Consider the following 15,076-nt stretch of genomic DNA (forward strand, 5'->3'; position numbering starts at 1 on the left):
GTGAGGGAACGAGGCACTGGATCCATATAAGGAATGATCAATGTATCAGACTGTCAAGAAGAAATTTTAAAAATATCGTCAACACTATATGAAAAAAATATAATATAAATGCTGAACATTCCTCACCGGAAAAGTTATGACCAGGGTTTGCTGAATCAGAGCACGTCATTAAGTTCTGTACAAAAGTCCCTTTCCACTATAAAACCAAACCCAGTTTTCTTTTTTTTTTTGTTTCTACATATGGCTGTTCCAGATGACAGTTCACTTGACTTATGGAAATACACAAAGAGATAACTTCCCTAAGGGGAAATACAGACACAAAAAAAATGCAGAGTGCAAACATTTGGTTGGAAACGTTAATGATTACAAAAATGGTAAGTAAATGACTGAAAAATATTATAATTTCATGGACAATAGGTGAGAATTGTGGAGACTGCCATCTGGTGGATCCATCGGCTATAGCAAGTGCTGTCAGAACTCGGCACGCTGTGTTTTACTGGGTCTACTGACCTCAACAAATTCTTTTGAAGAAGAAGCAGTCTCTTATTAGGGAAATTCTGCAGGACTGTTTTAAAAAATAACAACGAAATGGGCCCAGAAGATTGTTAAATGTTCTATTAGTTAAGTTTTACTTTAAACTACTGGTGTGATGAGTGCACAGTGGGAGGGAAATTATTTTAAGCTGGCTGAACTGAACACAAAAGCAGAAGTCAGGCTATTCAGTCTCTTCTCTCAGTCTGACTCCACATTAGTTTATCACTTGGCCTTGGGTACTTCACTGAGCTAGACTGTTTTTACATTTCTTTCTCTGCAAGACGCACATGGCGAACAGCACTCTTCCTGCATACGTGTGTCCTTGCCCTGACTCAACCCTCCATGATCCAGCCCCAGCCATCCTGCACACTTCAATCCAGATGCTATGAACTCAGGCTCCAGCCACACTGGTTTACTCATGCACCTCAAGCTGTCTGAGCTTCCTGTCCTCGTGTTTTTAAGCATCTTCTTTATTTTGCCTAGACCGTCCTACACCCTCTTCCCATACACTAAATGTCCACCCATCCTTCACAGCCCTGCACAGAAAACCCCTAACTCTTCACCCCTGCCCACCCTGGTGGAAAGCCTCTCTCCTTTAGAACCTGGGCAATATTTACAGTTTGTTCCTTTTGTCTGACACTCTGATTATAGCCTAGTATTGCCACTGTTTCCCCTGTGAACGTTGGACTGTATTAACTCAAGTTACTGGCAATCAGAAGACTTCATGTACAGAGCACAGTGGCATGCTGGTTGAAAGCACGGGCTCTGGAGCTGCATTGCCGAGATGCAAATCCTCTTCTGCTCTTTCCTAGCAGATAACCTTGGCTGCTTTGTTAACTTCTCCCTGCTTTAATTTCTTTATCTGTAAAATGGGGACATTTATATTTATAGCACCTAGGCACAAGGTATGAGGATTACCTGAGTTTATTCACGTAAAGGCTCTCGATTACCTATTATTCATATGTGTCATTTGTTGTGTGACTCTTCGGTATCTCGCACACTTCTGCACATTTTGGGGGCCCAGCCAATATGTGAGGATGGTAATAACGATGCTATTTGATGGTCCCCATTTTAGTTTCCAGAGGTTCTCCAGAGTTCAGGGAAAGGAAATTTTGAGGCAGGGGCTGGTGATATTTTAGGGCTTCTCTTACGATTGGAGATTTAAACTAACGCTGTCCTAAGAAAGCAACCTGGTTGAATAGAGAGTTTTCTGGATTACGGAGGCTACACTGGGCAGGTAATTATGTGAGCAGGGGATATGACTGGGTCCATGTGGCCTCCACCCCTCACTGCAGTGGCTGGAGAGAGATTTCGGTGCTTTGACAAAGTTCTTTTTTAACAAGCTACTTGCAAGCTGGATGGAGGTGATTAACTCCTTGTGGCAGGAGAGGTTTAAGGCGACGCTGAAGGGGCACATTTACAGGGATTCACAGAGCTGTGGGGAACTGAACCGGACGACAGTGACTTTCTATTTCCTTGTGCATGTAAGTTAGTGCTTCCATAGCAGGCTCATTTTGAAGTTGTGAGGGTAAGTGTGACCAAAGCTGCAGCCGTGAAACACGCTTATTAGGTTCACAGTCCGAAAGATAAATAAGTATTGCACGTGTATCTCTAAATATACATACAGCCCTATGTAATGGCTCTTCCACCTTTTTCTAAGGATGCCATGAGATTTTGTGAAGTAGTTTGCAAGTATAAAACATCGTGTAAAAAGCATCTGAGAATACCAAAATACAGCTACTGCCCTGATGGTCCGCCAGTGACGAAGCCATCGGGAGCCCAACAGTATAGGATGCATTTGTGAGAAAGTTGACTAGAGTTAGGGGAACCACCTGTAGGTATGGAGGATAGCAAAGCCCGGCCTCAACTCCAATGGGGACTGAGGCCAAGACCAAAGTTTCATTAATGCTGTGAACTGATCAACAGCAATAACTTTCCTACAGTCGGCCATTTCACAATGGACCTCTGAATATGCATGCTATTCCTCTAACTGGAACCTAGGCCAGACACTGAATCATTTGAAGAATATACTTGTGTTGGCTGGGGGATGAGAGAAGGAAGAAGAAAAGTCATTTAACTGTACTTACTTTCCAAAGGCTTTGTACACCCACCTACCTGCACTACCTTCCAAATCCTAATTTTCTTTCAAGTTCCAGTTCAGTGCCACTTCTCTGTGATGACTCTCCTCATTCACAGAATCTTCTCTCCAAAAGTACGGGATTCCTCCCCCTGCTGTGGCCCTGGCTAATCAAGCTGAACGTTATCTGCTTGCACACCTCTTCTATATCTCCCATAGTCCTCGAGGGCAAGGACCATACCTGAATTCCTAGGTTGCCAACATCTACCGTGGTACCTGCCTCAGGGCGAGTGCTCTGGAAACAGTCTGAAGGCACCTTGTTTAAATGACACATATGTGTTTATGTTGTGCCTCTCAATAGGCTGCAGGTTCTCTGAGGTCACGGCTCACACCTCTCCCATAGCCCCTTATAGCCCAGCCCTCCCAGTGCTTACAAAAGCCAGAGGTCATCCGTAAACATCTGTTGACTTATAAAATAATCCTACAATTAAAGACTGTATTTTTCATCACAGATAGTCTTCTTTCCTTGAAAAAACTTAAAATCAAACTCAAATTTATCTTTGTTTTAAACAGATCCATATTTGGAGCCATAACTTTATATTCTGTAGTCAGCAGGTGGCAGAGCAAATAACCCGAAAGAAAGGAGAGGATCGGTATAGACTGTCTCTCTCTATCATACTCAGGCTTTTTGTGATCTTTGTACTCCATTGGCTTGAATCAGCTTACATTCCAAGTAGAAACTGATCTACGTTCAAATTCATTTGTACGTATGAAAGGGAAAAGGCCCAATGATCGCTAGAATCCCTTCTTCCATTACCACCTATTTCTATCATTTATAGTGTATGTTATATATTCACAGGTCTACCTTTCAAAAGGAAACCCAACTCTCAGACTCAACCTTCAGATCTGACCTCACAGTTTAATACTACCTTGTCTTCTGCTATATGGAATAAAATTTATTGAAGAAAATCGCCTTTAGGATGAACGATTTCCAAACAGATTTTACTATGTGCGGTACATAAACAAAGAGAACTCTATTTGTAATTTAGGATAAGAAGCAAAATTAAATTAGGAAGTGACTGTGCAGATATACGAACGTGCATTTCATGATATAAAACCAAAAAATTCATGTTATTTTTGCCTTTACATTAAACAGACTACCGAATATTCTCTCAGCAACGAGACTGAGTGTGTATGGATGTGCCATATAGAAGAACTCTAGACCCTGAGCAAAGAACTCTTGGTACTAGTTCTTTCTGGCTACCTCCTTCATCTGGATGGCCATGACATCAAAAAGATAGTACCTTTAGCAGGAGCTCTATAACTTCTGTGTGGACGAGTCCATGCACTGGTTCTCCATTGACGTGTGTGATTAGATCCCCAGCCTTCAGTCCTGCCTGGCAAGCTGGACTTCCTTCTTCTACATTCTAAAGTCCAAGAGGAGAGTATATATATTAATAAGCAAACAAATGACAACCCTGACACCTACTGTTTCTTGTGGCTCAGTGTTCTGAGTTAATCAGCAAACGATCCTGAGCTCCTAAGAGGAAACCAGTAAGACAAGGTTTGCTATTCTTTTTCTGTCATCATCCTAAAATAGGGTAATTTCTATAGCTCCTTAAACAATTTCAGGTGATCTGAGAACGTACTTAAAAAAAAAAAAAAGGAAGGCTAGGGGAAAAAAATCTAAGAAAAGAAGAATGAAAGAAGGATAAAAACAGGACTATCTTTGACTGTTTCTACCAGCTTGGTATGCAGAGTGGTTAATCAGATATGAAGACTAACAGAATTATGAGAAAGAATTAACTATTGCCAAATTCAATCCCACCACATAGATAAAGGGCAGGAGTATGAAACAGGTCCCAAATGCCAGCTTAAGAGAAAAATCATTTACTGTTAACTATGCCTCAGCTGACATATTTATTCTCCAGTTTGGCTGGGAACAAAAACTAACCAGAAAGAGAGACTGTCGTTCTTACCCAAACGATATGATGCACTGTGTAAATGTCGCTGTCTCCCACATACACCCGGATGGCTCGGATGGTGAAACCATAGTTCTTCCCTGAACTGTGGATCACAACGGGCTGGTACGGACTGGCCGAAGCTCCTGAGGAATCTCGGCTGGGAGAGGAATCCCTTGAGGAAGAAGGGTCCGAGGACAGAGAATGGGGAGACATTGGACTTCCCAGTGGAGAAACAGCAAACATATCTGCAACAGAGAAGCCAGTCATCACAGCTCATCCTGGTCCCACAAACTGCTCTCAGGTAGCCCTCACTAGGTAGCCCTGCTGGGATTGGGAGGACAGTCACAATACAAATCCATTCCTTTCTAATAAAGAAGAAATAATATAAAAATATTTATACTGGTAACTAGCATGGTAACTGGTAACTTGACAGAAGCCTGTCAAAGAAATCTCAGAAATGGCTCTTTTTAAAAACTAACTTTTAAACTCACATTCTGAAGTTACAACTTCTTAGTTCTCTACACAAATTAAAAAACACGCGAAACTTCACTGCTATCGGACTGTGATCTTTTAATGCACTTTCTTTTAATTAAAGAAACAGGAACTTCCCTGGTGGGGCAATGGTTAAGAATCCGCCTGCCAATGCAGGGGACAAGGGTTTGATCCCTGGTTCGGGAAGATCCCACATGCCGCGGAGCAACTAAGCCCGTGTGCCACAACTACTGAGCCCGCATGCTGCAACTACTGAAGCTCACACGCCTAGAAGCCCGTGCTCTGCAACGAGAAAAGCCACCGCAATGAGAAGCCCATGCACCACAATTAAGAGTAGCCCCTGCTCGCTGCAACTAGAGAAAGCTCGCATGCAGCAGCGAAGACCCAATGCAGCCCCCCAAATAAATAAATAAATAAGTAAATAAACAAATCATAGGTGCATAAATTTCAGGTATAGCCTCACACAGGGAAGGCTGTATGGACTGTAGTAAAAGCTACTCAGGCTCCAAATCTTGCCCTAAATAACGTTAACATGGTTCTTTTCGAAAAAACCTGGCCTGGAAAGCAATTCATCAATTTACCTCTGCTTTTTCATAATATTACTGAACTAGTACTGATTAAATAATTTTGATCAAGAAAACATTGTAATGTTAACTTCTCTATAAAAGAATCATTCCTTATTACTATGATTAGAACTGATTCTCTTCATATATTACCTGTAATTCTAGCAAGGTTTCTGAGAGGATAATGCAGGCGGATAGACAAATTTTAAGAAAAACTCACTTCATATTCTTCAACACCAATACTATTCTGTTTTCCTTGTTTTATGAACAAACACACTTTTAACTTATAGCTCTTATCACTGTTTCATCTATGTGAATCTAAACAGATCCTAACTGGTCATGTGAGATTGCGTGTGCATGTGTGTGCGTGTGTGCGTGCGTGCGTGCGTGTGTGTGTGTGTGAAAAAGAATAACCTACAAAAAGATGCTGAGGCTTAAATGTGAGCTCAGTCAGGGCCAGGCTACAAAGGGCCAGCGCACCTGAAGCCTCCCGGGGTTCGGCGAGTAACATCGTGGCCACAGCAAACTGAAAGTATCCCGACTAACTTTTGCTCTAATGCTTATGTCTGTCCAAAGGAAAACAATTAGCTAAATGTATCACTATCCAAGCTCCTTCACTTTCTGACTTCATGCGGCATCCTGACCCTTTTTTCCTGGCTACCTCTGTCTCATCCAAAGGCCAGGTGAGCAGATGCACACCGGTGGGCAGGGAACGTCAACACATGCAAAGGCAGGAAGAAGATAGAGTGGATACACAGATCCAAACTGCTAAAAGAGCCAGGCCCCCGACCCTTTACCTCAGTACATTTTACCTTATCTCCTCCGATTGAAGAACTGACCTACATTCACCAAGATGTGGGCTTTCTCATCAGCTCTCAAAGTGGACTGGACCACATCCCACTTACCTTCCTGACTGCAGCTGCACTGGGGCCATTGCCTTCTGGTTATGAATAGTCACTCAAACTAGGGAGACAGGTGTTTGTTTTATGGTGCTACACAGACATTTCCCAGAAATGAGAATATGCTACAGTGAGCATTACCCCCCAGGGAGCTTTTGTTTTTACCCAATTTCTTTCTGCAGGAATTTGAAATTTCAACAATGTAAACAATCCCTTTTATACATGGTCTGTATTCTTCCAACTGCAAGCCATCTGCGATATAATTCGACTGCCACTTCCACTCTCTTACTGTCATTTGAGTGATAAATCGTAACCACCAGGGTATATATTTTCATCTCAGCCAGTGGAATTACTGTAGACTTTGTGATTAGCAGAGGCAAAACTAGGTTGTGGAAACATACTGCAACTGAACAAAACCATTAATTAAGCCCAGTTTTTTAATATAGGGTAGAAAATAATACCAGTAGGAGGAAGCATAACCCAACAGACAGGGCTGGTAAACCTTGTAATTTCAGTGCTGTCTGTGACTCTGCATCCCCAGAAATGAAAAACTTATGTTCTCTGTGTCGATTTCCTCGTTAATTAGATGAGAAAAACTATACTTAGCTTTCCAACACAGATGCTGTTAACAGCTCCATAAAGGATACAAATGATGCATAGTCTAGGGAAGAAAAATTATTCAGAAGAGGGAAATTTATCACTTAACTTGGGGGGCGTGGGAGAAAAGGAAAGAAAACAAATAAAAGAAATAAGCCTTCCTGGGAAGAGAGCCTGCCTCATCTCCTGCTGCAGAAAGAAGCGAGAAGGAGTAAACCACATATGCCCCTGGGAGCTCTGGAGGTCTTGCAGGGAGACACTCTGGAGGGCTGCGCCAGGACAGCACCCACTACTGTTTCAAGCCATCTTGTATGTCAATCAGCATTGCAAACTGGGGGCGGGGGGTGAACATGCACAAATCACACAATGTCATGCAAGTAGATGTCTCTCTACCTCCCGGGATCATGAGGGACAGAGCACTGGCAGAAAGGGACTTTGTGACTTTCCCCGAGATTTTCTTTTTCTCTGTGCTTTCTAATCGCTGCCGAGCCACGTGAGAAGTGGGTTCACTGGAGGGCTTTGAGGAATTATCTGTACTGTCCACACACTCGCTTCGTCCATTTATCTGATCCAAGTGCTCTGAAAAACTGCCAACTGTACAAAGAAGAAGGGATAAACATGTTCAGGAAAATCTGGGATAGGAGAGGTGGGGAGAGGCGGGGAGAGGGAGAGAGAGAGAGAGAGAGAAGGAAGGACAAACGCTGGGAAACAGACACCCATGTGGTTCATGAGTCCACGTGGTGTCAGGCAAACATGAAAATCAAGTGACCGGTTTGAGAAAAGTGGCGCGGAGGAGGAAGAATGAAAGAGGTTTCCGTTCAGATTTCGTTCTACTTGTACACAAGTCCACTAACTCTCAATTGACTCCATTTAACTAGGAGATTACTTTTTAGAATCTGTCTTTTACAACCCTAGTAGAGACAACTCTTCCCCCCGACCCCACCACGAAAGGCCATGAACCAAACATCAGCTCATGAACCGCACAACGCCCACCGTATGGTATGATCATCCTATGACACAATGATCAGCAGCAGCAGTGCTGTTAATATTGGTTTTTTGCTATGTGGACATCATTTAGTCACTTCGTGGACATTTATACCCATTGTCACCTCCTGCCATCTTTCTAGGCCACACCTCACACTTAGGCTCAGGTTTGTAACTTATGGAAAAGTGCCTAAAGCGTCGTCTTTGACTTCCCACACCTGCTTTCACTCTGAGCTCCTTGTAAATTTCACAGGACAAGACAAAGGGTATGCTTCACTATGGTACCCAATGGTTCCCTACATCTTCTTGCCTTTAGACTAGACAGTGCCAAATGCTGATCTGCCCTGAAGTTACCGGAAGTGAAAAGATTTGTCCCCCTCTAAGCCAGCCATCACACCTTCTTTATTTTTAATTTTATTAATCCTCAGTATACACTGGAGAGTTTTTTTTTTTTTAAAGTTAAAAAATTAGGACTTCCCTCAGCAGAGGAACATAAGAGAACATGTAACCACGTAGAAGGAGGCAGAAATGGAAAATCACTGATACCAGTCTGGTAACTGCACACGCCCAGAGTAAAGAAAGTTCTTTACTCTTGTCAGAAGTGACATGTTGAAAAAAGCCAAGTGACCATCCCTTTTGGTTTCTCCTATTCTTTCTTTCACAGGCTATCAGTTTTCTGGGTTTTTTTTTTTTTCTTTCTTTTTTTAATCACTGATAATACATCTTTGTCCAGAAAAAAACAATGCTTATCTTCTTTTTCCTTCTAAATGCTATATTATAAGGCCCCCTCTGCTTTAAAAATCATCAACACTATCACCACATTAAGATATACAATCCACACAGAGAATTTAATACCATTATAAATGATCCTTGGAAAGGCCAACCAGCACATTTTAGAGTGCTGACCACGACATTCTTTGCCTAGAGAAGAGGCTTAATCAGACTTAACTAACATTTCCGTTACAGTGCCATATACACATCATTCGATTGCACGGCAGGTTTGGTCCTAGTTCACAGAGGTGGCACAGACCCACAGGTGGGGTCCAAGCTAAGGGAAGGCTTGGACTTGGGACAGTGGGCTTGGGCACAGCACAGCTCGCGGCCACCTGCTGTGCTGTAGGTACAGGGTAAGATTCACAAACTTCCACGTGACACCCATCTGACCTACTAAGGAAGACGATCTTAAGGCAAATATCAACAACCTTTCTACTTCTATATGCCAAATTCAGTCCCACATAACAGCATATCTATTCTATTCACTCTAAATGAAGAAATCAACTGCTGAGGGACTTGACAAAAACTGCTTCACACATCAAAAAAATCTTATCTCAAAAAACGTTTAGTTTACTTTGGGGTAAGTTACACACTCCCTTCTCCTTTCTAATTTGGCTTGGATAGGATCACGGACAAGCATAAACTGAGAAGCTGAATCTCTTCACAATGAATAATTTGTTGGACGCATTCAAGCACTACACCTAAAACTTCAAGACTTACTTTTCACTGATTCAAATACATTGTAGTCATGAAAAGAGAGACAGGTATAAAGCTGAACTTCCCTAAATGCCAGAGTGTGAATATTCAATGTTCTCTTTTATCATCCCTCCCTCTTGCCTCCGCCATTTCATCCCGCCATCTCATCTCATAGCACTGTATATAAACGTGTGTTTCTTTTCTGCCAGTGGTAGATAATGTCACCTTAATGTTCTGTAAATGTCAAGGATTCTTTCTTTTTGATGGTGGAGCAATATAAAAATCAACAAATTTAATTTTACTACAGTCATGGTTTTCAGATTCCCTAATTACCCTTGGCTGTGAGCAAATCAGCTCATCTCTCTATTCTGTACGGCCCCCAAGGTCTTTGATTAGTTTTAGTGAGTGTATGCGGGAGACAGAGAGAAAGGTGGTTTGAATCTATTAATCATAATGCATAGCAGGATATAGACAGATTGTTCTTTTCATTGTGAAAGTAATCAATCAAATGCTTAGACACCATTCCCCTCCCTTTACCTCCTACCTTTCTGATAGTGAGTAGGCAGAAGAGACCAAGAGATCATAAACAATTCATCATATTAAGAACAAATGTGAAGTAGAGGTAACTCTATTCAGAGTAAATAATAACTAAGAAACAGATGAGAACTTAGTAACCAGAAATATAAAACACTTGACATATCTACATTTGATCTGATTACCAAGATGAACTAAAAATGGTCAGCCATCTTAGACCACTAGCTTGTTTCTACACTACTTCTTCCCTGCTGTTCTCTTGGCTCTCTGATTTAGGACTAGTGGAACTTTCCTACATGGAAACAGAACTGAGGTGAAGAGAGAGAAGGAAAAAACCCAATAGCCTTCTTCCCCATGATCAACTGTAAGCTCATGGGAAGCTACACAGGACCAGACTTTTTAGTGAGGCGGAAATAAACCCAGCCTGTAAAATTGGTAATTTTGAAATGATTCAAAACAAGATGAAAACATGACACCACGAATATTCAGTAAGTTAAAAAAATGTTCATGAAAATTCTTGGAATCACTCATGGTTATCAATATAGCATACTGGATATGGCTTAATGAAAACATTTATCATAGCAACCTTAATCCATATCCATGTTTTTATTTTTTAAGCATAAATACACATTGCTCTGTAGAAGGACATGCTGTGCATACAATTTTTATACACCGAATAATATTTGAAATGCACTTCAAGGACTTGCTCTGAGGGAGGCACAAGGCCGATCATCTAATGAGGACACCTCCGTGATTAAAGGCCCCAAGTAACCATGATACAGTAAGCATTTTAAAAGCCTGTGGAGATACTGCTCCTGGTGTCAGGAAGGTTTACTTCACATAAAAGTGACACCATGAAGTGCCCCCTATAGGAAAGGCCCAAGCCCCACTCTGTCTCACACACCCAAAGATGTCTTAGGGTTATTTGCGTCAGTTATCCAGAGGCTGGGAAGGCAGCTTGTGTGCAGTGGAGCTCTTTCATGGGCGCACGAGACGCCGATTTGAACTGTGTCAGTATTCCTGACTCCCCTCTCCCCGCTCCATCCGTGAACCTCACAGAATAAGCATCTTTTTTTTTTTTTCCCTTAAAGAAACTTTATATCCAAGTTACTTTTGAAGTAAAACACTTCAAAAGTATAGATCGAGGTATGAGGTATTTTTCTTTTTTTACCATCATAGATACAAGATGTTTGCCCACCTAATTTCTTGCTTGTCTTCTTTTTTTATACGTCCCTGAGATTCTCATCAGCCTCTGTTTCTAGCCAGCTATGCAAACAGAATAAGCATCTTGCTGCACTGAGGGTCTCACGTGCAGACTGCTTGGTTATCGGGTATAAGTGGTCCCATGACAAAAGCCAACTCCTCCAAAGAAACAACCACCCGTCTCAACAGCAGAAGGAAAACTGGCTTACACGGTACCTTATGGGTGGTGATGTACGACACTGTTGAGGGTAAGTTTGACCATTTGACTGTTTAATAGGGTCGCTTACTTGTAACTTTGAGTTAGATGCAACTTCACAAGGCACGCCTTTGTACCCACGACAGAGAACATGTCCCCTTACTGTGTTCTGACAGCCATCCAAGGACGCCACTGAAACCCAGCAGAGGATGTGAAGGCTCCAGGTGAAGCAAGAAGGACGTGCTGTACAGCCATGCACTAAGGAGGGGTCTGAGACATCTGATCTCAGTTCTGAGGAGCCCATCGCCCAAGCTCAAGGAGTGGGGCCATTGGCACAAAATGCCCATCATCGCTGCCTGGCTGGGCCAGGCCTGGGACTCCGAGCACCAGCAGTCACTTCTCAATGTGGTGGGTGATGCCGGGACGGCAGGGCCACGCCCAGGGCCTTACCTGACAAGGTGGAGCTGCTGATGGTGCTGGCCGGAGTGCTGACCTCGGGCTCCTCCCGAGTACTCTCTTCAGGGGGCGGGGCTGGCTTTTCCCGCTGCTCATGCAGCTCTCTGGGGTGGGGGGCAGCCTCGTCTTGTTCTGCCTCTGCTGAAATAGCCAGTTTGGGAAGCAGGCCAGAACCGACTTTATGTCTGTTGCTTTCAGTATCCGAAGAGTTGGATGTGGATAACTGTTGCCTTCATTAAAAACAAAAACAAAGTCATGCGTCTATACATGCTATGAAACTGTGTTCAAGGTGAATTTTGGAAGAAACCAGGTAAAAATGGAACTGAGGTAGCCTAACCAAGACATGTCGAGGGCAGTGATTCTTACAGTGTGGTGCCCAGACCAACAGAATCAGCATCCCAGGGAACGTGGTAGAAATGCACATTCTCAGCCCCTATCCCAGATCTCCTGGGTCAGCAGTCTGCTTGTACAGGCCCCTCCAGAAGATTCAGATGCACACTCACGTTTAAGAGCCACTGTCCTAGTAGCTGCTGTCCGTGATACTTGTTAACAAGACTTTCACATACAATAAAGATGCTAAAAAAATAAAATTAAATTAAATTAAAGAAAGAATTTCACATACATTTCAGAATACTCTGAACTCCAGCTTAATGTTTCCGTGGACGGCAAAGCTGTGCTTTTGGTTTTGTCCCCAGGGTCTTCCTTTTCTTCTCCTGGATTCTGAGTACCTCGATCTATACTGTTGAAAACCTGCAAGGCAAATAGTCAGTGCTTATTAATACCTTCTTGAAAGGGATTGTCAGAATAAAAAAAAAAAACAAACAAATCCTGGCAGAACAACCTGAGACTATGACTGAAGTTTGAACTGGGACTGAGTATTCAAAAGGTACTTTCCAATGCTGTTTACTTGAGTCCTGAGGTGAGCGGTCAATGTACAATTTTTTTCCTTTTGGAGTGGGGAGCTATGAATTCATCACCCTCTCACCGTCTCTCACTATGGACTTTGTATCTGCAAACAAAATCCATAGATGCATTGCGGTTTCTAGGCCCGGGATCGATGCACATGTTAGATTACTTTTTAACCGTGAAGTCAATCAGAAAAAGAAAATCACAGAGAAAAAGATTGAATGGCCCCCAGTCAGGGGCGGGAGGGAGAAAAATGAATTGGAATCGAGGGCGAAGAGAAGAATAAATGACCTGTTTCAAAACATGTTGGGGGGAGATGCAGTGCGTTAGGAGTCAGAGGTACTTACTTGTTTGGCTTATAAATCTCACATACAGACAGGCAGCTTCATATGTTGGTACCAGGATTTCTGAAGGGGATCATAGCTTAGGCAAACTGAGATCTCTGCTGTACCACAGGGAAGATGGAAGCTAAAATAGGGAGCTGAGAGCCCAGCCCAGGAAGCGCTCACTACTGCCCAACCCAGTCACTTGTTGCTCTCATGGGAATGGACCTTAGACCTCCTATAATCTCCTGAGATTTTGGAGGAAGGTGGCTAAAGAACAGGAGACCGTGGGCAGGGAACAGTTTAGGAGCTGGCTTTGATGGGCCAGAGAACAAGTACTGGGAAACCCCACACTCTGTGTTATCAAAGCTTCTGTCCCGGCTCTGGGCCAGACCTGCACCTTCCCTCCAGGGAAATCCCTACCTCCCCATGTCCTTCCTATAAATGGGGAGGGCAGTGCCGGCCAATTCGCAGATGCACCCTGGGCAGTCACTCAGAAAAAGATACGGAACACTTTAAAATCACTCAGTGCTATAGAAAAGCTACACAATAATCATGCAAGATGCCATGGCAACAGAAAATACATCGCTACTGAAAATAGCAAAAGGAAGGCAGGATGCCCTCTAGGTTCATTTCTATCTTCCTAGGGCCCTGCCCCCCCCCATCTCAGGACTATCAGGTGTGTCTTCGTTTTGTTTGTCTTTTAAATCTTACCACTACCAGTGAAAAAGCATCTTTCTCCAATGTGGATTTTATCTTCTACCATTTCCAAAATTCTAGCTTGGCTTCCTACTGCCCCTTTAATATAATAACTTACACTTTCTATCATCGGTTAAGAGACTTTCTCATTCCGCAATCAACTGTCCCCAAGTGTCTGGGCTTATGTCAAGGACCAAGCTTTCTCCTTTGTGTTGTATTCCATGGGACACTAGAAGAGGGCTCTGCATACAATGAGCTCAACGGTTCTTCACTATAAGATGAAAGAAATGGAAGGATGCCTCCAAGGCCCGGCAGCACTGAGCTAGACCACAGCATGTAAATGGTATCAGGTACTCCGATAATGACTATGAACGCAAGTCTCTGCCTCAAAGAAAAAAGATACTAATCTTTGGATCATGAAACAGAGAAATATACCCCAGCAGGGCGGTAGGGACTCTGGATTATCAAGATGGTGGGGTCATTACCCACCCCCCGAAAAAATATCTCAAGCCCCAAAACACTGCATGGGGTTTTTACAATTCTGTGCAGCTGTTTAAGGCAGCAACTATCTGACCAGTAGGAGATTCTCCCAGAGACCTATGTTTATGCCATATTTTACTTACTTTAGAAAACCTATGTGAACATGAGGAAAACTGCCTTATTTCCACAGAAAAGTCTTCGTCATTTGTGTCATCTTCTTCCTCAGTCTCCATATGATGGTACTTCTCTGACCGCGCTGCAGGGCAATGTTTGGAAACAGTTCCAATTATTCAGATTTTCAGCTTTTAATTTAGCTATTTTAATTATGAGTCTTTATATCAAAGCAGCATTATGTTTCAGAACCCATGCATTCAAGACTGGAAGGTACTAGCAAAAGTAGAGCTGATTTTCTACAAAGGCCAAATCATGTTTTATGTCAGATAACGCACTTACTATCAAAATAACTTGTGTCATCTTCGGATTCCAGTTGGGGAATGAATTCTGCCTTCTGTCTCAGCAAACTGTTCCAGTCTAAGGAACGGAAGAATCGATGCTGTTTGACTTCATACGCACCACCTTGAGGTAGGGAGTGGAGGGGAAGGACAGAGGGAAACGTGTTAAATGATCCTCCCAGCAAAGGTAAGAATCAGTTTCAAAGAACAACCAAAAAAAAAAAAAAAAAAAAAAAAAAAAAAAAAA

At 42.7% G+C, this 15,076-nt stretch overlaps 1 protein-coding gene across 5 annotated transcripts in view; it reads right to left on the reverse strand.

The window, feature by feature from the left end:
* Window positions 1-15,076, reverse strand: part of MAST4 (microtubule associated serine/threonine kinase family member 4) — a 550,485-nt gene that overhangs the window by 12,004 nt on the left and 523,405 nt on the right. For all 5 annotated transcript variants that reach the window (XM_024753080.1, XM_024753083.1, XM_024753082.1 and 2 more), the window contains 6 exons: window positions 14,831-14,953; window positions 14,521-14,633; window positions 12,592-12,719; window positions 11,964-12,199; window positions 4,591-4,820; window positions 3,916-4,038 (listed from right to left, as the gene is read on the reverse strand). In XM_024753080.1, coding sequence (XP_024608848.1) covers window positions 3,916-4,038; window positions 4,591-4,820; window positions 11,964-12,199; window positions 12,592-12,719; window positions 14,521-14,633; window positions 14,831-14,953 — 953 coding nt within the window. The remainder of the gene's footprint in view (window positions 1-3,915; window positions 4,039-4,590; window positions 4,821-11,963; window positions 12,200-12,591; window positions 12,720-14,520; window positions 14,634-14,830; window positions 14,954-15,076) is intronic.

Source organism: Neophocaena asiaeorientalis, unplaced genomic scaffold (assembly GCF_003031525.2).
Source record: "Neophocaena asiaeorientalis asiaeorientalis breed wild unplaced genomic scaffold, Neophocaena_asiaeorientalis_V1.1 scaffold399, whole genome shotgun sequence".
Taxonomy (NCBI): Eukaryota; Metazoa; Chordata; class Mammalia; order Artiodactyla; family Phocoenidae; genus Neophocaena; species Neophocaena asiaeorientalis.